The sequence below is a fragment of the Miniopterus schreibersii genome (assembly GCF_964146895.1).
Source record: "Miniopterus schreibersii genome assembly, chromosome: 6".
Classification (NCBI taxonomy): Eukaryota; Metazoa; Chordata; class Mammalia; order Chiroptera; family Miniopteridae; genus Miniopterus; species Miniopterus schreibersii.
The window spans coordinates 80,580,322-80,604,152 of record NC_138107.1 but is presented as its reverse complement, the minus strand read 5'-3'; the positions used below and the strand labels follow the sequence as shown (position 1 = coordinate 80,604,152).

Sequence of the window (23,831 nt, the reverse complement as noted above, 5' to 3'; positions counted from 1 at the left end):
TTGTCTAGGGTTCAGACATCTACTTGATGGAGTGTGGTCCCCTGTATCAGTTAATTTAGAGGGAGCACCTACTGAGCAGAACTGAGAGGAGACACGTGCTTCCCTGTCTCTGGGCCTGGTGCCTTCAGTAATGTATAATTTTTCCATCCACCATTAACCATGGTTGGGTGTGTCTTAACAATAAAAATGCTACTAGCTGCTGACACCCCGAAGCAGAGAACTTGAAAGAAAATGCACTTGAATTCAGTAACTGGAAAGGATGCTCCCTTTGTGATGAACAACTTCAAAAATATTTTTGATGTCAGACTGAAGAATAAAGAGCAAGATAAGACTAGGTTAATGGAGCAAAGGATATAGTATATTCAAACAGGCCCCATAAAAGCTGAGAGCCCACTGAATTCTGTTCACGGGCTGTAAAAATGAGCTATCATTTCCACCCAGCCTTTGGGACATGGAATTCTCTGCTCTACGTCTTCACTGCAGCCATTTCCTGCTTCTTTCATGGAAGCTAATGAATTTCATTTATTCATTAGCCAATCTATTCAGTAAGAAAATAACTCCTCATGTGCTTTGAGAAGTAATTAACCCTTGGCTGGGCAACATACTCCCCATGTGCCAGTCACTTTTGTGCCCAGGTATCCTAATGACCAGCTGAAGCCACATAGTTCCTAAAGTGACACCTACTGTGTTTCTTAAGAAAACTGTAACTCAATTCCCAGTTACTTACAGCAGCATTTTCCTCAATATTACCTAGAAACACACCAGAAAAGATACCAGCAGTAAGGCTGTCTCTCACTCCCATGTGACCAGGAAGTTCTGCACTTGGAAACATATCTTGGTGCTATTTGATATAATATAAAACTGACCCTGGCTTTGGAAGGAGTAGGACCAAACGAGTGACTCCAGGGAACTATGCATGTGCTGGCTGCTCACAGGAGGCCGCTGGTGACTAATAATGTGGTGATCTGACAATGAACACTTCTGGGGGTGTGGGGACAGGACAACTTACTGTCATACTCCTGCAGCAGCTCCACTGCTGTCAGGAGAACGGCTCTGTGTTCTGGGTCCCTGATATTTAACTCATCCAAGTCTTCCTCCTCCAGAAGCTTAAAGGTGTCCAGATCTTCATAGCCATTGAACAGGAAGGTGGGCATGTGTTCCTGTGAGGGAAAGAACACGAAGTGGGTCAGCAGGTCCAGCCATGTGATCCATGACCGACAACTAGCCTCAAACCCCTAAAAATCTTCTACAGTCGTTTTTATGCTAATTGAAAGATTAGTATCACTTGTAAGCTCCCAGTCCTATGGCTTAGTAGGCAAGCGGGGCATTTCATTGATCACGGGTTAAGGAGATGTGCACCGCAGGCTGAAACACACTCCACTGGCTTGCATTTTAATTGTGCTCTTGCTCTGAGCTGATGCCTTTACCACCTCACAGTGCACAGTGGACAAAGCCATTTCATTTACAGAGCTACTGAAATTCAACTTGGAAAGGCCTGTGACTTCCCCAGAAACAAAACAGTTTTGCAAGGAGGAATAGAACCTACTACTGTAGTCCCATCCCACTGGATTTTGGGAGTGATATGGGACATGTGGGAGGAGTGAATCCTCAGGGCCTCTGTGGAGCCAAGGGAGCAGGCAGCCAGGGGTTTGTGCTTACTGCCCTTCCTGGTAGTAGCTCAAGACTCAGAGCTCTTTGAAAGCTGTTCTTGGGCGGCTAATTGCAAATTTTGACCTGGGGCTTAACTAATACCCACAGTGGAGGTCATGGGCAGTGCCAGAATACTGTTAACTATTTCTGTAGAATGGCTACTCATCCTAGTAATAGACCACCCTTGTTGGATGACATAAGACTACCCCCTACCCTTCCCTGGAAGTGTCCTCTCTTGCTTAGTTTAGAAGGAGAGGCAATGCGTAACCAGAACAGGATGGAACTGACTTTCAGGTTAATCCGATCCAGGAGATCCTCCACGGACTTGGGCTGGGGTGGTCTTCCTTTTCTCTTCCTTCTGGCAGGGCGCTTGGGCTTCTCCTCTTCCTCATTTAGCACATCCACGTAGATGAACTTGAAGGTGCCCACCTTGTTGTTCAACAGGCCCATCCAGGTGCCCATGGGTGGTTTGCTGATTATATCAATGATGTCTCCTTTCTGTGGCCCAGGGAACAAAGATCTTTCCATTAGGCACATTTCTAAGCATGAATCAGGAATCGATGAGATGTATTCATCATGCAGATGTGAAAACACTAAGAAGGCCAGAATCAAGGTTCCTTAGGAATGGAAGCTTGGAAGAGGGCCAGAGAGAACACTCCTGACTCCGCCAGTTCCAACAGGATGACGGGTCTCCTAGCGCTCATGGCTAGGTGGGAGGCACCTGGCTCTCTGAATGCCTTGCCATCATCCAGAGCTCCCACTGCTTAGAGAAACAATTTCTCCCGATCAAATGCCAGTGGCAATCCTCTCTCCGTAACTGCTTCCTACATTTTGTGGAGCTCCATCTGTCCCACATAAATACCACTGACCATACAGAGAAGGCAGTAAGGTTCCTTTAGCAGGAGAAAGCACAGAAACTGGAGGCTGGAAGGCAACAGGAATTCTAGAGGGAAGCTGAGGTCAGAGCTCAGGGCCAGGAGGATAAGGTGGTGAGGACTGGGGACTAACACAAGACATGCCTCTGTGCCAAATGCTGGCTGGTTCTGTTCTGTTTTTCACCACAGAGGCCAGCTTATTACGAAAGCCAAGACATCGGCCAGTATGCACCACGGGAGCCCAGCATTCAGCAGGAAAGGACACCTCTTAAAGAACCAAGAGCCCAGATCTAAGGCCAGGGAGAGACACACCTTGAGCTTGAGTGAGTCCGTGTCATAGGGACTGGGTGTGAAGTCGGTGTGCACCCTGGCGCGCCCACAGAAAGGGCCCCGGTAGGGGGGCTCCTCATCATCACCGTCTTCCGACTTCACGCTTTCCCTGTTGCTGGTGGAGGAATCGGTGGTGCTCACTGTCTGCCCACCTGCACAGGAAACACAGGAAGGAGGAGAAATACAGACGCCCTGCAGAGCAAAGCTGAAAGACACTGAAGGAACTGCAGACGGAGACACTAAGGGCAAAATTGTGAGCCTCAGCCATGTCAGGGCCAGAGTAGGACCCAGCTTTGAGTTGAGGAGGATCTGGTTTTCTGATTGTTACTCCTAACCAAGCCCCTAATTGCACAGGCAGGACTCCAGCAAGTTATCTTTATGACCTAGGAATGGAGGTGACATCACAAGTCTGGAATATTCATGACCTCTCATTGGTCAGGCATACCATTTTATCCCATTTTACTGATGAGGAAACAAACTCAGAAAGGTCACATAACTTGCCCAAGGCCAAATGCTTTTCAAGTGGTGGATTTAAACATGATCCCTTCCCCCATACCATTGTACCGAACCCACCACTGGTCAGAGTGGTTGAACAGCAGGTTATCAGTGACATTCAGAATTCTCCTCCGTTCCCCCATCTCTTACTTTGCTGGTCATCTTCATGACCTTGAAGAGTTGACTTATCTTCCCCCACTCTCCAGATCCTTCCTTTGAGATGCTTTCCGTATCTCCTCAATCCAAATTCACCACCCCCTCCCCGCAAGCCACTGCTATACATCTACTAGACAAATAGGACTCTAGGTCCAGATATCTGCAGGTCTATCTGTCTAACAGCACTCTAAGGGTAGGAATGTGGGCTTCTTTATCTTTAAGTTGCCTAAAACTGATACCCAGTAGGTCTGATTTTGATCCCAAAGGAAATCATCTACAGTTACAAAGCACATACTCATTGAGCTCTGTCCGCTCAGAGAACTCCGCAGACTCTCTACAGAACCTCCGGCTTTGAGCTTGGGCTTGTCCATGTGTTCACTGTCAGGCTGGGAAGACGGAGGGGAGCCCGGCATTCCATCGAGGCCCATGTCCTGCAACGGATTTCAACAAAATTACGTTTCATCAGAGAGGACGACTGGTGTGTTTTGAATTCAAAGCAATTTAGCCCTCACCTAAGTCAATCCTATCAATCTTTGTACCCATATTTGATGCCATAGCGAATATTCTCCTCCTTTTTCATCTATATCCATGCTCTGTTTTAAAGTTGTAGCCTGCGTGACTATTAAGCAATTAAAAATCATTTTTCATGCTCAAATAGAAGTTCTTGAAATCCCTGAGAAACACCTATCTACCTCCTAGACAAAAATCCTTCGTTAAAGACTTAGAGACCCTTAGCATACTCAACAGTCCTGGAATGAAGCCAGACCTCAAATGCAGATCAAGCAGAGTCCACTAGCAATGTAGTATCTGAGAGCACTGACAGGGAGTATTTCATCTATTTGAAGGGAAACATTTATATTTAAAAAATGCATACTCCTTGTTTTTTAAAAAAGACCAGATTCTTATGCTTCTAGTTAGACAAATTAATGAAATTGGCTAATGAAATACCAGCTTAGGACCTAGATATATAGCAAAAATACCATTTTTGATGAAAATACCATTATGATGAAATTTCCATACATTTTAGTTATCAGTTGTTCCCAGGTTTTAGTATCTATCACTTCTTTCTGTGTTGTTAGTAAACAGCTTTGGTGACCCTTTGAGATCACTTTTGGGGGGCTATGTCATCAGCCAGGTAGCCCCTCGTTTACTCATGTAAGTATAGCATGCTCACTTGATTAGTGGTGCATCAATGTCTCTCTTCAAAAGTTTGCAGTGAGAACGGTTTACTTGCCACAACAGAAAGCTCTCTGGCATATTACACAGCCATGTGAGCACCAAACCATCTAAACGAAACCTGTTATTTGCATGGTGCCGAATCATCAGAAGGGCTTTTAACAAGATTCCACGGGTTCTGCAAACATTTAAAGTCAACAACCATGGCAGCTTCTCATCCAACACACATGATGCTTTACATTTAAGGAAAGAGAGCAGATGGCCTCAAAAACAAAAACTATAAACAGAGCTGCCATTATTTGAAAGTTATTGGAGCCACAAAGTATGAATTCCTAAACATATTTTCTTTTTTTAAAAAACATGTTTTTATTGATTTTAAAAAGGAGGGGGCAGGGGGGAAGAGAGAGAAACACTGATCAGCTGCCTACTACAAGCCCCCACCGGGGACTGAGCAGAAACTGGGCATGTGACCTGACAGGGAATCGAACCGGTGACCTTTCTGTGCACAGGATGACGCTCAACCATTTGAGTCACACTGGCCAGGGCCTAAATATATTTTCATCCCTAAATCATAAAATAAGACATCTATCCAATTAAATTTTTTAAAATGCTTCTGCTAAAAGCACATTTAAAAAAAAATAGTGATATTAATTGTACCTCTCTGATACTGTATATTCTTAAATGCTTTTAAAAATTATTAATTTACTAATCACATATTTATTGACTCCCTACAAGAACAGGTAGTATTTCAGGTAATGGGAACGTAGCAGGAATGGAGCAGACAAAAATCCTCACCAGAACAGTTAACATAATTACTAAAAAATTTTAAAAAAACAAAAACAAAACCCTGAAAACAAAACCCACCTTGCAACATTCATCTTCTCTCCCTAAAAAGCATTATAATGGTCACTTATTTCTTCTCTTTTTCCCCCACATATGTGAAATGACTGCTTTTAAAAAAAACAGAGGACAATACAGGCAGGTATATAGTAGTAAAATTATAGAAAAATGCTCAGATTACATTAAAGTTGTGTGCTCATGATCCATAAAGCAGAAAACCCCTAGGAATAGTAAGTTTACATGAGCGTTTAGGGGAAAAGCCAACTACACAAAGTGCTTTAAATTAGAGGTGCGGCTTTCAGTGGCATGACTGCTTCCTAGGAGAGTGCAGTTTGCTTTGTTTGGTCATAAATACAGAATCACCGGCACTCCCACCCCCATAGGGACAAGATATGCAAGGGATACAGAACACAATCCTGGGGCAGGCACACTGGAGGCAGCCGGACCTCCCCTGTAGGTCTGATAAGCCAGGGCTTCTCAACCTGAGCACTGTCGGCACTGTGGAGGAATGATTCCTGCAGTTGGGTGCCGCCCTGTGCATTCTAAGATGCCTCCCCAGGCTCTATCCACTAGATGTCAGTAGCATACACCCGGCCCCGGCCCAGTTGTGATTGTCCAAATGCCCTGGGGTTGGTGGGGGAGCAAAATCACCCCACCCCCTGGGAGAACCACTGCAGTCAACTGAAGCTATTGCGCAGGCTGGCTCTCTGAATCACTGTGGGTGGCTGACTGCCTGGCTGTGGGTGTTCAGCGATGCAAACAAGGTGCTGCTTGGAGTTTAGCTTACTCTGCCCACCAGAGGGCAGCAGCTAAGCCCACATGTCTGCTTTCCCGTTTTTATTTGGTAGATAAAGCAGTATTACCTATGTATTTCAAGTAGACAACCGGGTATGCAAGTGCTTCAACAGACTACAAAGTGAATTCTATAGAGGTGCCTGAGGCAAGGACTCTGAAAATCTAACGGTCAGAATTACCTAAAGGCCCAGCCTTCATGGCTTTATTCCCCGCACCCACACAACTGAGACAGAAACTGTCTTTCTAGTGGTGGGATTACAGAATCAGAGGGGATCAATTCCATGATATCTTAATGGCTGCAGACAGAGCCCATTAGTGAAAATATCCCTGTGGAAACATGATTTCTATCCAAGTCCTGTAGCCAGGAAGCGTTTTCCGAGTTTGCTTCTCAGACTTGCTGTGGGTTTCTAGAATAACTCATGCTACATTGGGAAAGTGTGCTGCCTAAGAAATCTTAAGTGTGTGTGTGTGTGTGTTTTAGGTTTGAATCTGGTGACATCCATTTTGTAGCAAGGGATTTATTTTAGAAAATAAAATCCTTCCTTTCTGTTGAAATTTTAGTGCTCACTGCACTAAGGAGTAATCAATCGTCTACATGTCTGTCTCTCCTCCCGTCTGCATATAGAAGGTGAGGCCTGCATTGTGTATCCCCCAGCACCAAGCATGGTGCTAGGTTGACCCTAGTGCTTAGTAAATGTTTGCTGTACCAAATGTTTGTCTACATACACTAAATATGGTCCCTGGGCCAGGTTAATACCAATCAATGTCTGCATTCAGCACCATTTAAAACCTCAGGCTGGCCGTCCTTGGCCTTCCCTGCGTCGGGGGAAGCGCGGGGCCCTGGCTGGGCAGCTGCGTACCTGCTCAGGGACGGAGCTGCTGTATTTCTTAGACATTCTCTTCCTCATTGTCTCTTTTACTGATTTGACCTTTTTTCCGAGAGAGATGCGGGAGGCAGTGGGTGATTTGATGACTTCCTTGTAGACAAAATCTCCTTCTTTACCCTGCAAAACAAAATAAATGCCTTTAATCACAGGAAATAAAGCCCCCAAACAGGTGTTGTTATCCAAGCCATGAATGTTCTATGTCTCAGAAAAACAAGGGCATCCCCCAGGATTCTGAAATATTTCCTTTGTTAACTCAGTGCTATGTTATTAATCATGTTTTAACCTTTTTGTTTGTTTTTTCATTTTTTTTTTTTATTAGTTGACATTCAATATTATTTTATATTAGTTTCAGGTGCATGTTATTTATCTTTTTGATTAAAAATTAAAAGCTACTCACTAAGGGCTTTTGTTTGTTTGTTTAAAGTGAGATGTGAGATATTTTTTATTTAATCTTAGTACATTCCTTCTCCTATTATACTTTTCCCCACCATTTTAAATACCCAAGGGGACTGCATTTCATTAATGAAGAGTGACTGAGATGAACCGAGGTTCCCATAACCCCAGCAGTGGGGGAGAAGAGAAAGGCAATACAATTGCATCACCTAGGAAAGTGGCGAGAACAAAATGGGAAATCTCAGTCATTCCAAGTCAACATCTGGTTGGATTTGCATCAGGGTGGCCCTTGGTGTGGTCAATTCCTAAGTGTGTAAATTTCCTTTTCTGAAAAAAATCAGACTGTGGTCACCTCTTGTCTTACTTTTCACTGAAATCAAAAAATAGCCTTCCCTGGAGAGTGGGAGGGAAAAACTCATACTTTCTCTCTCTCTCTTTTTTTTAAAAAGACTGACTACATAAAATTATTGGTTTACAAATCAATAAAACTTGATATCCAAATAAAATAGTTTTATTCTTCCAGGAAATTCTCAAACACTTCAAAAATCACAGATGGGTGTTTTTAGCTGACACTTGATCATAGCAATATAAAGCAGTTTCCTGACAAAGAGCACAAAGGAAAACAAAACTATATGTAGAACTCACCTACATCTGCGGGTACCTTCGAAAGGAAACATGGAGAGCAGAACTTGTACAGCACAGTGGGGACCTATCCCCAGACTGTGATCCAGGGGAGGCAGGTCAGAGGAGCCAGTATGCTCAGCCCTCAGAAGTCTGGTTTGCTTTGGCCCCAAGAAGACTGGGTTCATTCCAGGACACCCCAGATCACAAAGACCTAGGCTTAATATGGAGCTAAGTACTTGGCCTATGATAAAATTGGTTTTTAGAAATTCTGGCAAATGCTCTTGAACGCAAATCACAGGGCTCCATCCTGTGGCACTGCTTCTGTGTAGTGGTCATATGCACTTAAAACCAGTGTGAACGAAAACTAGCGTGAGACCAAGAGGCCATACGCATCTGGATCTGTGACTTGGAGAAAACTGGAAACACAGACACTGAAGGAATGGTGCTACTATAAGGAGAGAGATGGAGGCCAAAGGTGGTCGTGGCTCATTTCCGTGCAAGAGAAAAGTGTCTCTAAGGGAAGTGGGTTGGGGGGCTGGGTGGAAAAGGCGAAGGGATTAACAAACAAAGAAAAAACAACAACAAACTCATAGATACAGACAATAGTCTGGTGATTACCAGAAGGAAAGGAGTGTGGGGAGAGGTAGACTAGGGTAAAGGGAGGGATAAATGGTGATGGAAGAACACTTGACTTGGGGAGGTGAGCACACATACAACATACAGATGATGTATTATAGAACTATACTTGAAACCTATATAATTTTATGAACCAATGTCACCCCAATAAATTCAATAAAAATTAATTACAAATTTTTTTTAAAAGATGGCTGAAATAGGGCTTCTTTTCTAATATGATTTAGGATCACCAAGGAAAAGATTACCCAATATCAATTCTCAGAGCCTAGATGCAAAGCTATGTCGACCACTTCCCTTGAATCAAACCTTTGGCTTTTCCGCTGGTGTATACTCACCGTTGGGTCAGAGTTGTTACTGCTAACGTGCAGAGAACGATTTGTCAAGTCAAATCCTCCAAAACTGCAGGTTCTCTGCGGAGAGGAGAGAGCGGGACAGTTAGGCAGGAGCCAGCCAGCAGTGCCCCAACCCAGCGCATTTCCCATCTGCAGGACGTCACTGAATCACAAATACATTACAGGATGCACACGGGACGAGAAATGATGAGGAAAAAAATACATGATTCATGTTATAAGGGAATTTGTCACTGGAACTGTGCCTACACCAGGGGTCCAGAATCCCCTAAACATGCAAAAGCCAACTGGTTAAGAAAAATACAACAAAAAACTATCCGTGTGTTAACTGCTCCAAGTTTCCCTGTCTCCTAGCAACAGACTTCCCCTCCCAGCCCCCTTCACAGCAGCTGAATACAGTGGTGATGAGGAGGGAATCCCTGTGCTCAGAGGGGTCTGGAAACCCAGGTCTGAAATCCTATGGCTCTGCCCGACAGCGGGCTTTTCTAACGGACTCTTTTGTTTAGTTTTAAATTGCTAAGAAGGGGGAAACTAGGTTATGTTTACAGTAGTCCAATCAGGCCAAGAGGATTACTCACTCACTGCTTTCCTGATCTAGCCAAAAATGCTGGAAACGTCCCCATCTAACTGCCCAAGTTCATTAATTATGACCCCTTTGCTCAGAGTGTATGAAATGAAGATGCCACATTTGCCAGAAAGAAAAGAGTTGATTCAGTGACTGTCTTTGACCACACTCTAATTTAATAGGGAAAACACAGATGTTATGAAGAATAAAAACTTTCATGTTCTTTTAGTTGGTTTCAAACTTTATGGAGCTACATATATTTCCATGATTTTTGTATTTCCAAAACTTGGTTTGAATTCCCTTTTGTTTTTCTAGCAAAAGCTACTCAGGTACCATCTCTCTCCATGACCCTCCCCACACCAAAAAAAAAAAAAATCTGTAAGAAAAAAAGAGAAACTTAAAAGCACACTAATTTTTGTTATAACTGATTTTTTTTTTTAAGCAACTGTTAATAAAAGTTGAATAGCAGATTTGGGTTCCATAATTTGTATCATCTTTCTCAGAGAACTCTACTTAACAGCTAGGAAATAGAGGAAGTGAACACACAGCACAATGTATACTATAAACACCGCTTATTTAAAATAAATGTACTTTAGATATATATTAGGTGAATTGACGAAGAAACATCCAGAAGAAAAATGCCTAGGTTTCTGGAATCCCATAGGTGTGGATCCAAATCCTGGTTCTGCCACTTACTGCTGTGTGACCATAGGTAAAATACTTCAACTCTCTGAGCTCTGGTTTCTTCCTCTGTAAAATACTACTTTAGCACCTATTTGCGTACTTTTAGCACACTACCTGGCACAAAGCAGACACTCTACACGTGTTAGTTTCTTCTACTACTTCTTAGTAGGGCCACACTGAAAACTATTGCTTGTACCAAAAATTGTTACACTGAAGTTTAGGCTCAACCTTTTAAATAGGCAAATGAAGGACTAGAGCTTCGTTCTGGGACTTACATTCTAGGAGCTTCAACTGTAAAACCAGAGCATTCCAGGAATGGGTCAAAAAGTGAGAGACACCAATTGTGGCAGGAGGGAGGCCCAGGAGATGCAGGGTGTCACCGGAGACATTTCAGGATCTCCAACACACAGGACATAACCAATGTCCTTCACCACAGCCGTTGTTGCTGTTTTAGATCATCTACCACAGACATGACATCCAGCAAACATCATTCTGATTTTATATGAAACATCAATGGACAATCTGACTTCCCTTATAATCAACTTAACTAGACCTGTATCTATTCTATAAAAACAGAAAGACCCCTTTATGCAAAAACACTCACCAAATCCCCTCACCTGGAGAGCAATGTTCCAAATACCTCTTCCAGGCTAATTTTTAACATTCATTTCCCTTTCCAGTTTATAATGCCAAATAGATTTTCTCATTTTTGCAAAGGCAATCATTTTATTGGAGCTCTTTTCCTGTGGCTCAAGGCTGCACAGGCACAGTATGGCACCCAGATGCCTCATCATTTTATGGCTTCTGCACTTCCCTGCTTTAAATTCCAGCTTCAACTGCAACGCTGGAGCCCAGCATGTTATTTCTGATGCATATGAAATAACTGACAAGGAATTTATGGGGCAACTATAACTGTAATAAATCAGAAGCTCATTTATATCTTCGTATGCCTGGGTATGCTTTTATTCCTAAAATAAAAAGCTTCAAGAGTGGTTTTTTGAACCACCAACTAAAGCCTCTCCCAGTGATACACTAAGATATCTGATTCTTCTTTATCACTGTAGAACAGAGAATGGAACAATGAACACTGCTTGAATTAATCTCTGCTTTTTCAGTGATATCTAGTAGTTCTCAAAGCACCACCCCTCCAACAGAGAAAAGATTTCAGAAGGAATAGTGAAATCTTCTACTTGGGCGGTCTCCATAAATGAAGCCTAAATGGGGGTTTTCAAGTCCACACTTCTCATGTACAGATAACTGCAAGAACATTTCAGATAGATGCTTGTGGATGAGGAGAGCCGGGCGATGGAATGGCCATGCAGCTGAAAACATATTTTTTTGAGAGGTAGGATTGAATTTTAAAACTGGACAAACTTCCAAAATATCATGCATGTCTGTTTTACCAAACAAAAACCGAATGACCAAATAAAAAGCAAGACGAGTGACCACTTTCAGTGAATACAAAGCATTATCATTTCCCTGAGGTTTCATCAAGCAAATATGGCATTTTTTGAAAGATAAAAAGATCAAGGTTGAAGATTAAAGGAAACTGTGCACTTTGGGATAAAATGGAGATACATGACAGAAAGAAAAGAAAAAAGTTTTCAAGTAAACCAAGCAAAGAAATTGTCTCAATCCCTTAAAAAAAAAAAAAAGCTCTTTCTGATGGTTAACACTATTTTTCCTTATATTCTCTGAATAATTAGAAATTTTGTGTTCCTGATTGTACAACTATACTCAAAGGTATGTGCAAATTTCTAATTTAGCATCAAACACATATTTCAGCAAGTATTAATACTGTCCAGTACTTCCTCAAGCTCGTAGCACCTTAAAAATGTGCGGCCTCAGGCTGACACCTGGCATAGAGATTACACAGTGCCACCTTTACAGGGGAAAAAAAATTGCTCACATGTCCACACTCAATGTCAATGAAGAATCAATCACTGTCCCACAATGTTAATTAGCACCAATCTTAGAAATACAACTTATGGACAAAAAGGTTTTGATAAAGTTATACCATCAATCTGGTAATAAACAGTATGAGGTCTAGCTGGGGGTGGGTTAGCAGGTGAGCATTGATCTAGGATCCAGGAGATCGCGGTTTGATTCCCAGTTAGGGCACATGGCCGGGTTGTGGGCTCAATCCCCAATCGGGGGCATGCAGGAGGCAGTTGATCAATGACGACTCTCTCATCATTGATGTTTCTCTCTCTCTCTCTCTCCCTTTCTCTCTCTGAAATCAATAAAGATATATTAATAAAACAAACAAAAAAAAAACAATATGAGGGGCACATGAACAAATCAAAGTGCTAGCCCTGGCCAGTTTGGCTCAGTGGTTAGAGGGTCGGCTCGCAGACTAAAGGGTCATGGGTTCGATTCCGGTCAAGGACACGTAACTTGGTCTCAGGCTCAATCCCTGGCTATGGTCAGGGCATGTGTGGGAGGCAATCGATGTGTCTCTTTCACATCAATGTTTCTCTCTCTGTCTCTCCCCATCCCTTCCACTCTCTCTAAAATAAAAAATCAATGGAAAAAATATCCTCGGGTGAGGATTAACAATAACAAAAAAATCAAAGTGCTCAATGTGGAAAAACTCTCAGTATTACATGAGTAAAACTCATGAAGCTGAGTCATCAATTAACAGAGGAGAGGTGAATCTGTTCTATCAAGGTCCTGTCCAACGGCAGAGAGGCACATAAACTGGGCAGAACACTTCTAAAGGTAAAAAGTAAATGATATCAAGATTGGTTAGCCACAAGTATTTTACAAAAGATCTGTGGGTCAGAACTGAATGAGAAAAAGGATTCTGTTCTTTTACAACAAAACAGAACCACCACCAACTGCTGCCGTGATTTTTTGAAATAACCCGAAGAAAAGTTGCTACTAATAGTATTAAAAGTGTTGCAAGAGTGATAGGAAAGTGAAAAGATGGAAAAATCGGACTTAGCAAGAAAGTCAGCACATGCGAGAATATTTGGAAAACATAAGGGCTAAGGATGGACCTAAGGATCTTTTTAGAACAGAGGAGGTCACCTTAGGGATGGCACTGGCCAATCAGTCTCCATGTCCAGAAAAGCAAAACTTTACTGAATGAGTTTAAATCAGGGTAATCACCTGGGAAGAACGTCTTACTTATGAATTTAAAGGAACCTTGGAGAAAGCCCCCAGGAGAGGCTGCAAGATAGTCTATTCCTTCAGACCTTCAAAAGGGGCCGCAGCCAGCAGTCCCGAGGGAATCAAGCAGGGCACCAGGGACAGCAGGGCCAGGGGGCCCACAGCTCCTCCTCTCTGTGCCACTCTACACGGGCTCCTGCGCAAACTAGAAGTTGGGTGGGAATTTCAGGGGCGAAAAAAAATCTATATTCGCAAGTTCAAAATAAGTCATGCCCTGAAAATAAATTTTACGAAGTCTAGCAATTCAGCAAATGAAACTGAAAAAAATGTTTTATTATTTGAAAATAAGCCTTTTATCCCTTTGCTACGTAGAGAAGAATGCAGCAGTGGAGAGGACATCTGAAAATATGTGTTCCTCTGATTAAAAAGATAGTGGCACTTGCCCAGCGGGGCGTGGCTCAGCAGTTGAGCTCCGACCTGGGATCCAGGCGATCGGGGTTCCATTCCCGGTCAGGGCACATGCCCATCATCATTGATGCTTCTATCTCTCTCTCTCCCTCTCCTTTCCTTTCTCTGAAATCAATAAAGATATATTTAAAAAACAAACAAAAAAACCAACGAGACTTAACTAAAAAGAAAAGAGCTCCAATTTTTTTCCCCTTTCGATTTAAGGATTTTCCATTTGTTTCTACCAATAAAAAAGAAATCACACTTGAAACGACGTTTCCAAATCACCCAGCTGGCGATTGGGATGATGGCAATCTTTCCATGAGCTGGCTCCTATTGTTTTCATTAACTGAAACAATAAGCCTCTCTTTCAAGGGCAAAATACCCTCTGTTTAGAAGGAGCTGCGTCGAGGTCCAGCGCCGCGCCGGCTGGGAGCGGAGACGGCGCCCCCGGGAGGCGGCCGAGCCCGCCCGCGCCGGGGCCCGAAGGCCCTTCTCGGGACCAGCGTCCCAGCGTCCACGGCTGGCGCTCGGGAAAAAGGAACCGCGTGCACCCCAGAGAGGACACCCGGGAAGGGGGCGCGGCGCGGGGGCCCTGAGCTCGGGCAGGCCGCCGGCTCCACGGGGGGGAGAGGGGGGGAGAGGCCATAATGCTTGACGACACCTCACGGAAAGGACAAGGCCGCCCTGCTGGCCCTCGGGAGACTCACGGACTTCTGGTGGATTCTCAAGAGAACCCGCTTAGTACAGCGGTCGAGCGTGGCGGCCCACTTCCTCTTGGCCGCCTCCTCCTCCTCCAGCAGGCAGCGCCGCAGGTCCTGCCTCTCGGCCTTGCTCAGGCTCCGGTCGGCCGCCGGGCGCACCAGCTGCGTCAGGCTCAGGTGGCTGTACAGGCTGCGCTCCACCACGTACGTGACGCTGAGCTCGCCGAGCGCCGCGCGCCCGCGCCCGCGCCGGCCGGGCGCGCCCCCGCCGCCGCCGCCGCCGGCCCCGCCCCCCTTGGGCCGCGGCCGCAGCAGCTGCAGGTCGCAGGTGGCGCTGTGGACGCCCTTCCGCGAGGGGCGCGGGCAGAGGCCGGCTCGCGAGCAGGAGTGATGCGGGTCGGTCTTCTTGAGGCGGATCTGCCTCCGCACGCTCTGCACCTCCTCCAGCGACACGAGCAGGTGGTGCCTGCGGCGGTGGCTGTCATAGAAGCAAACGCCGTCCGTACTTACCCCGTGGCTCGCGGACCCCAGGCTCTTCTTCATCTCGCCCTCCGTCAGCGAGCGGGACACCTTCTGGGCCTTGTCTTCCTCCGGGTAGGAAAAGAACGTCCCCATCTTCTTGGGGGGCTTGATGAGGCCCCGGCTCTCTCCTTTGCTGAAGGTTTTGACCAACTTCCGGCCGGCCCCCCAGGCTTCCGGGGTGCTGGGGGACGGCGACGGGGTGAACGAGTCCGAGTCATCTTCCGGAGGCTTCTCCGGGGAGCCGTCGAACAGAAAGGGCTTCTTGTGCACGCCCGAGTACATGGCGGACCGCTCGTCCAGGCCGGGCGGGCTCTCGAACACGGGCTCCTCCGCGCCTGCGGGCGACCAACACACTCGTCAGGGCGGCACCCGACACCCTCGCCTCTGCCCGGGCCCTTCTCCGCCCCCGCGGGAAACGCGCCGGTCCACGCGGGAGCCACAGCGCCCCTCCCCGTGTCGCTCACCCTCTCCATAAGCCCGGCTCCCGCTTAAGTAAAGGCGCGCGAAAAAGAAAAGAAACCGTGCAAACGTATGGTTCACACCGGCTCGGCGCTGGAAGGCGTCGGATGCGCCTTCTCCTTCTTTAAAGACCTTTGTAGAGCAGACACCTGAGCAGCCCCATTAACAAGGTCATTCGGGAAACCTACGCTGGTCGCGGACAAGGCGGCACTTAGCCTCAGGAGACAAGGGGCCGCCCCCGCCGGTGAAGTGCGACAACGCTCAGGAGCTGGGAGTCAGCATCTTTCCCCTTCTGAAGGGCCCTCCTGGTGAGCCTGGCTGCCTTTTGTACCCCGAGTGTGATGAATGCCACGTGGCTGGCAGAGATTTTTTTTGGGGGGTGTTTTTTTTTTTTTTTTACTGGTCCATGTGCTGTTTAAGGGAGTCAGTCACCAAGGGGGTCTGGACGTGGAAACACCACGAAGGGGTGAGCTTTGCAAATGCAACTGACGGGCAAACACAAGCTGGGGAAGTGGGTGCTCCCAGCGAGATTTTCCCATCAGCTCAGGCCCTGCAGGCGGCAGCGGGGGCATTGAAGGGCCTGGGCACACGAGCAGCCCCCGTCTGCCTCTCAAGGATCCCAGCTCCCGAAGCCCTGGCCAGGGCCAGGTACTGCGCCAAGCCCTCCGGGGCCCAGCCGAAGGTCTGGGCTCGCTGGCAGGGAAACCGAGTTCTTTTCTGCGTGTGTGATGTGAACAGATGTGAGGAAAGAAGTAGGTCAAGCTGTGGGTGTAGTGACCCTATCTGGCTGCGTCCCTTTAATTATAAGGAAACTTTTGAGCACGGCAGCTTTCCACCAGCTGAACTGTGAGGAGGGAAAAAACACAAAGTTTCCTGGAAGAGAGGGATGGCACTAAATATACCAGCTGGAACGAGGGTGCCCGTGTGCGGTTAAAAGTCAGAGATAAAGGGAAAGGACTGCTCACTGCAGAGAGGGGAAAAGATGGGTAGACCGGTGGCAGTCCTTTAAAATTCCAGAAGTTTCTTACTTTTCCAACTGATGGGAATTAGTTACAAATATAAAGAAAAAAGCACAACCCTAGACTGACTTTGATGTCAAGGAGGTGGTGCTGGGAAGGGAGGGTCAAAACCAAGTCCAGCCAAAAGTTCTCCATAATCAAGATTTTTCCCTGGGTCTTTCCGGAGGGTTCAAAATTAGGGTCTAGGTTTCTGATGGGAACTCAACATCCTCAGATATCCTGAGGATGTTGCAGGAACATCTGACTAATAAGGTATGGAGACCAAGGGTCCCCTGTGTTGCCGGGAGTAAAATGGCAACCTCTTCTAGACAGTCTACTCTCCAGGGCCAAGAGAGGCACAGCCTGAAGGCTGAGGCAGCCAACAGCAGACTTCTCTGAAGAAGCAGTCCAGCCACAGACCATGGCTTTACCTGAAGCCCAGGTGTCCATGGAGGCGTGCAAAGCCCTTATTTACCCACAGTCCTCAGGGGCTTGGGAAAATCAGGTGGGTTGAATAACTGTTTGAAGGACCTGGCACTCGGTAGTGGCTGGAAATTTTCTGGGCTCTGTCTTTAGGGTTGTCATCGGGGATTCCAATACTTCAATGTCACACTGGAGCTGGAACCAGCTGGGGCACACATATCCACGACATATGTAGCTCTGTTCCCTGGTTTGGGAAGTCAGCATCTGGTGGGGAGTCTGGAGGGACTGTGGCAAATGTTTCCACAGTGGCCGCACAGCCTGTGCCGAGGGCAGGCCTGGCATAGCACGAGCTCTCTGTCTGCAGCACCCAGACCCTGAGATCCCAGTCAGGACTGGGCTACTGGGGTTCAGAGTACTGCCTGCTCCCCTGTTCTCCTCTGACCTCAAAGTACAACCATCCTACTGGGAGAAAGACAATCAAGAGCACTCCCTCCATCATCACTTGGCATGATATGCTTTATATACTGACCTTTACCTATTTTATTCAGCTGAGATCAGAATACAGAAGGAAGGTGACTCTGACAGGATAGGGTACGGGATGACTTAGTGCCGAGAACACAGATTTATGCCCTGGATTCCAGCCCTGGATCCGCCACTCAATATCGCCATGACCTTGAGTCTCGGAGTCTGTTTCCTCACTGGAAATAATACCTATCTTTGTAATACCTACTGCAAGGGTAATTGAGAGGATAGCATTAAACAGAAAGAGATAGGTGAAGGTACTCTATACGCCGAAAAGCACTGCACAAGAGCGAGTGATTCGTTATCAGGCTGCAGATGAGCTGGAGCAATGAGGGAAGGGGGCTCCAGGGTCTCAGCTCTAGGAGAAAGACACAGAAATGGGCAGGCGAAGGGCACTGACCTGGCTTACAATTTAATACTGACTTTGGTCATCCGTGCCCCAGGTAAGGACTTGAAACTTGAGTTACAAGGGTGAACCTGGGTGAAGGACTATAACTCTCCAGGCTTTTCCAAGCCTCCCGAGCTGGGGTAAGGGAAGACACGGGGGCAGATGGACATCCAGGATGTAGCAGAGTCAGGCTGCCTGGATTTAATTCTGGGTCTTCTGCTGGCTGCTCTGTGGGGTGACCTTGAGTAAGTTACTTCGCCTCTTGGTGTCTTAGTTTCCTCACTTGTGAAGTGAGCATGGTATATCAGCCCTGCCTCTGGGGTCTATTCTGAGGATGATATAGTACAAGGAACATAAAATCTAAAATGTTTAGGAAAGTGCCTGGCATACAGAACGCCCTCAGTAAATATTCAGACAACTCAGTATTGGCCCAGGCTGCAGGAAGAATCCCACTTTGAAGGTCTGGGGCAGCGGGCAGGGGTTACTGGGAGTGTGAATCATAACTGCTGGCAGAAGCAGGGGACAAAGTAACAAGTACCACTTCGTTTGCCAATGAGGAACCGCTGAGAGTTCTATTACACAGGGGTTGGAGGGAGTTCTTGCTTAGCAGGGTATTGGGGGATAGCCTGATGCAGATGCCCTGAGCTGCACACACACACCTGGGGCCTCTCTTGGTGATACCAACAATCCCAGCTCCCCAACTCACTTGGGTCTCAGCTCACTGAATCCATCATCCGAGACACCTTCTCATACCCCGATGAATTCAAGTTCAGAGAGAGAAGTCCACTGGGTCATTACTTTTTATCCCAGAGCTATCTCTTTTGGTATGTTTTTCCTCTTTTTCATCTATGTCTCTCAGAGTTGGCTGAATTATTTATTCTAAGATAAATATGGAAGTCAGACTATTTCTGTGTGTTTACAAATGCTATTCCAGTGGGAAGGCTGCCTCAACACACATGACTATCATGTATGAAGGGGCCAATACTAACTACTCCTCTCATTTTACCTCACTTATGAACAAGATCCACCAATCTAGTGATGTCTGATGTTTCATTTGGTCAAGTGTACATGAAGTTTTAAAATGTGATGTTCCCCAGGGTCAATGATAGCAACTCCGTGTGGTTCTAGTTAATATCACTGACGGACACCGTGCATGTGAGTTCAGTAAGAGCTGCCACAACGAGAGGAAACCAGGCTGCTTTCTATACCGTGAGAACCATGACTAGCAGACAGGTATTAACACATCCAAATATAACAGCAGCATTGCATCCAAAAGTAAACAGAATCACCATGCAAAAAAGACATCCAAATGAAATCCAGGAATTAAATACAACTCAAGTTTATGAAACTGGCCCTAAAGCAGATCTCTCTCCCTCTCCCCTCCTTTCTTTTCCTGTTTAACCTCCTCTCTCCCACAGTAACCCTTTTACCTTCCATATTCTTCTAGGGGATTTAAACTGATAATCACAGCCAATTAAAATTAAAAAACAGCTTGATTATTTATGTATAAAAAAAACCCCTCTCTACAATGATACTTTCTAAATCTACATGTTAAAAATTTGAAATTCTGTACAATATAGGTGTGACATTTTAACAAGCAATGTGCTTTAAAAACAAAACAAAACAAAAACATTCTTTCCAATGTACTTTTCAATTCACTTATCTCCCAAACAGGAAATTTTATTCTTTTATCTTTTTGGAAGAATTTTATAAAGTGCAGCAAATGCACATTACTAACAAAAAGAGAGACAGATCGGGTTGTGATTTAAACTGTCATAATTACACTTCAAAGGTTAACTATTCCTTCCAATAAATCCAGGCTCATACCCCTTTTGACATTATTGCTTCATCTGACAAGCGGCTTAGCCAGCAATGGAGCTCTCAAAGATCCACTTAGCACGAAGGTCCTTAGAGCCCCATTTGAACTGAGACTCGAGACAGTTTACAGGAAGAAAAAGTCATCCCTCAGAGATCCGAAAGGATATGAAGTGCCTTAATTGTCAGATGTTTGTTTGAGACGAATGCATATCAAATTTCGACTAACGCCACTGGGCAACAACCGCTGTCCTTTTGGAGCAGAGACTTATTCTAAGAGAAAGTTATAAAATAAAGTTTATATAAAATAGTATAAACTCAAAATTAAAGCTAAGCCACGCCTTGAGAAGATTTCATTCTCACATATGAGCCAGTTCCATCTTTGCATTAGTAGTTAAAATACCAAACCCCCCAAATTCTGGACACCAGATCCTACATCCCATAACGTGCTGAGTGCTGCCCTGTAACATGCAGACCCAATTCTCTCTCTGCCAGAATTCAATCCATTTTCCACCTGAAATCCTACTCTTTTTCTACTGAAAAACGGCCCCCACATGATTTGCTTTGGGATAAACAGGGTGGAGTTTGCTTTTTTTTACCTTCAGTGCTGGGCTTTTTCATTTCTTCCACCCTGATTAGTTTCTTTCTCACTCTGCGAGTGGAGTTAACCAGCTTGTGTAACCTCTTAAACTTCACCGACTCCTCAGTCTCATCATCGGATTGTTCTCTTGACTGGCAAAGAAACAAAAGAAAAGTTAATCAGATAATTGCTCCAGAGCTTTACTCGTGCAGCCGGGTGCAGCCCGGTCTCACGGCCAGTATGCACTTTGGCAGTGCTGCGGCTGAACCTGGGGCACCACCCAATGTGCCCAACAGGTTCCTGAGGCTCCACCTACCATCTTAAGGTCTAACGAGTGGAGACTCAGGTCCTAAGCAGCACGACACACACCCTTGCCCTTGACCGGCATGTGGTGCATTTTGTCTCGGCTACTTCCCGGTCCCCTTTTAGGAGAACTCCGCAGGACTCTGTCTCCAAGGCTGGCCCTGTAATTCCAGTTTCACTGCTGTGGTTTGGGCCAGGCTCTCATCTGTCTGGCCCATCAGGACTTGCTGTTTAAACGTGGTCACCAACTACTTCTCCAAACCAAAATTCTGTTGACTTGTTCCAGTCCTCCCCGAAAATCAAAAGCAGCAGGGCAGGAAAAAGGCAGAGATGCAAAAAGCCGCCTTCTATCTCACCCGGGAGGACCGCCTGCCACATCTCAGCCATCCCTTCGGCCTCTCCCAGCTCTTTCCAAGAGCTCACCAGGCGAGCGTGAGGACAGACCCTGCATTCCTCTGAGAGGGACAAGGGAAAAAGCTGACCTTTTCAGCCATACACTACAGTCCATATTCCCCAGCATCCCATTCCACTTTGCAGCGATTCAAGTATGCTCAGCCCAGCTGTTTTCCCTCAAGTATCCAACATTACAGAGAGGAAAAAAAACCTCTCCGCAGCAGTGGCCCGGGCAAAAAACAATCCTTTCCTTGTGAACAAAATGAGGGTTTCGCTTCCAAGTCAGCTCCAACATTCAATCCGCAGCTTCCTCTGTTTTATCTGTTCAAAATGTAAAAAAGGCAAAAGAAGTCTCCCAACGAAATGGGCTGCTGCTCGGCCGGGCTCGGGCATTCCCGGGAGCGCTGGGCCGGCGGCAGTGCGCAGGCGCGGCACACCCTAGGCAGCTGGTGCAACTCCAGCTAAGACTGCACATCCTGGCAACAGCTTTCTCTTCATTTCCTGCAACCTACTTCACTGAAGGAGCCGGGAGAGAAATGCCTCCACTGAAAACACGGGACACAAACAAACCACATCTCTGAGCACGAGTCTAACAGGGAAACCTCCCCCCAAAAATGCGCTCATTAATCGCAACTTTATGGACAATAAAATAGGTATCCAAGAGTGAGCACAGACCGGTTCAAGAGGAAACGGGGTAGAGATTATGTGAATTACTTAGGTATAAAAATGGTGCATGTCGTGAGTCTACAAATATTTCTGCAGCACTCTGGCTCAATGGAAGGGATAGATACAACCCAGATCCTGGCCTCTTTCCTGCAGCTCCCGGCGTGGAGCCACTGTACTTTCTCCCTGCACGACTCTAAGCAAATCGTCCACCACTAAATGGTTACAGCACATAAAGGACAAGTCACTGAACACGTATTTCTCAGGCTTCCCTTTTGTGAAGAGTATCATATCAATGTTTAATTTCTCTAAAATTCCTAGAACAAATGTGGCATACACACCTCAAAATTAAGGTTAACTGCAGGTTACCTGGTGATCAAGAATAGAAATTGCACCCCCAGGTTATGGGGGGAGGAGGCTACATTGCATGTTGGCAATTAGGCTTACTGCATTTGGCCTAAAACTCAAAATGTAAAACAATTACAGTGAAATAAATATAACTCCTACTCTATAATGATATTGTCTGGTTTGAATTTCATTTTTACTTGACTGAATTGTTATGTGCAATGAAACGGTTGCAGTGGTCAACCAGAGGAATGAGAACTTGGTTAACCCTCCTTCTGGGTAATCGGCACCTGAGCAAAACCACAATGCATGGAATTACACATAAACACTGAAAAATATTCTGCCTTCTTGACGTATCTCAAAAGCCCGGCAAGTCTAATAGAAGAATAAACAACATCAGATTAGAGAAAGTCTCTACATAGCAATGGACAAACCAAAGTACATTTAGAATACGTTTGTGTGTCTATAACGCCCGCATTAAAATATTCTGAAGTGAACATGAAATAAGCATAGGTTGTTTATAATCAAGATTTAGGAAGCTACATTAGACGATAAAAACCACTGATGCACTATGTATACCTCATACCTCGCTTGGGGATTGCTGCTGGTGCTGTGATGTGGTGTGTGTGTGGGGGGGGGGGAGGGGGCAGGTAAAAAGAGAAATGGAATTTAGAAAGAAGCAATACAAAAATCTTCAGTCCACAAAGACACAAATCATATATCCAAATGGGCCATCAGAGGGAATTTTCAGGGAGAAATCAAGAAAGTTAAACCAGGACATGAGATTTAAAGGGAATAACCCTCCCCACCTCCCTCCTCCAGGCCTAGTTTCCTCTGCCCAGATTCACTGTGCTAAAAAAGAACATATTCCAGGTACTTATTTAATTGCTTTCACATGGTCCATCTACTTTTGAGAAACAGAAGCTCTTTAGAATGTCAAACTAATGGTTATTCTTATTTTTCTTAAAAAAAAAAAAAAAATGAAGATTTTGGAAGTGTTTGCCTCTGACAAATCACAAGTCATAGCAACCAATAACTTTCTTTGCATTACCATGTTTTGAACACTAGACAAGATAGGTGCAGCACAATTTATATGAAGAAAAATGGGGAAACACACACACACACACACTTCTTTTTTTTTAAACAAAAAATCTCTTAAGTAGCCTAGAAGTTACTGGAGTTGAACAATGTATCCCAAGATGTTTTTTATTGAGGTGTTGACTTCTCACTTCCTCCTGAGTCCAGAGGAAAAACAGTTGTGAAATATGTGCCTTTAAAAAATTCTCTCCAGCTGTTTTAACATAAAGACTGTAAAAGGCATGCATTTCTTTTAATCTTCAATTTCTTTTAAGCTTAAATTCCTCATTTCATGTCTCTTAAAGAAGCATGTGCCACTTCCCAAATGTTGGCAATAACATACTGTGTCTTTTTATTCAGAAAATATACCCCCCCGGATATGGGGGGGGTGAGAATTTAATTTGTTGGGGTTTTTTAATTAAGAAATCCCCCCACCTGGAGAAACTCAGTAGAAGATGAAGGAAACATGCACTGTATACAAAATGAATGATTGAATCCAAGAAATAAATTCAGAACTATTACAAGACAGGTTTTAAATAAACTACATTTAAAAAAATGTAGATATTTATATACATTCAAACACAAGATAGTCTCTCCTCCCCTCCCCTGTCCCACCCCAGGA

At 45.2% G+C, this 23,831-nt stretch overlaps 1 protein-coding gene across 4 annotated transcripts in view; it reads right to left on the bottom strand.

Moving 5' to 3' along the window:
- The window catches only part of SASH1 (SAM and SH3 domain containing 1), a 209,502-nt gene that overhangs the window by 15,281 nt on the left and 170,390 nt on the right, over positions 1-23,831 (bottom strand). For 3 of the 4 annotated variants that reach the window (XM_081139979.1, XM_081139978.1, XM_081139980.1), the window contains 8 exons: positions 20,448-20,580; positions 15,232-15,578; positions 9,193-9,267; positions 7,178-7,321; positions 3,802-3,937; positions 2,838-3,007; positions 1,939-2,148; positions 1,010-1,160 (listed from right to left, as the gene is read on the bottom strand). In XM_081139979.1, coding sequence (XP_080996105.1) covers positions 1,010-1,160; positions 1,939-2,148; positions 2,838-3,007; positions 3,802-3,937; positions 7,178-7,321; positions 9,193-9,267; positions 15,232-15,578; positions 20,448-20,580 — 1,366 coding nt within the window. Of the gene's footprint in view, positions 1-1,009; positions 1,161-1,938; positions 2,149-2,837; positions 3,008-3,801; positions 3,938-7,177; positions 7,322-9,192; positions 9,268-15,231; positions 15,579-20,447; positions 20,581-20,744; positions 20,826-23,831 lie in introns of those variants that run through there. The other variant, XM_081139981.1, reaches the window with a different exon arrangement.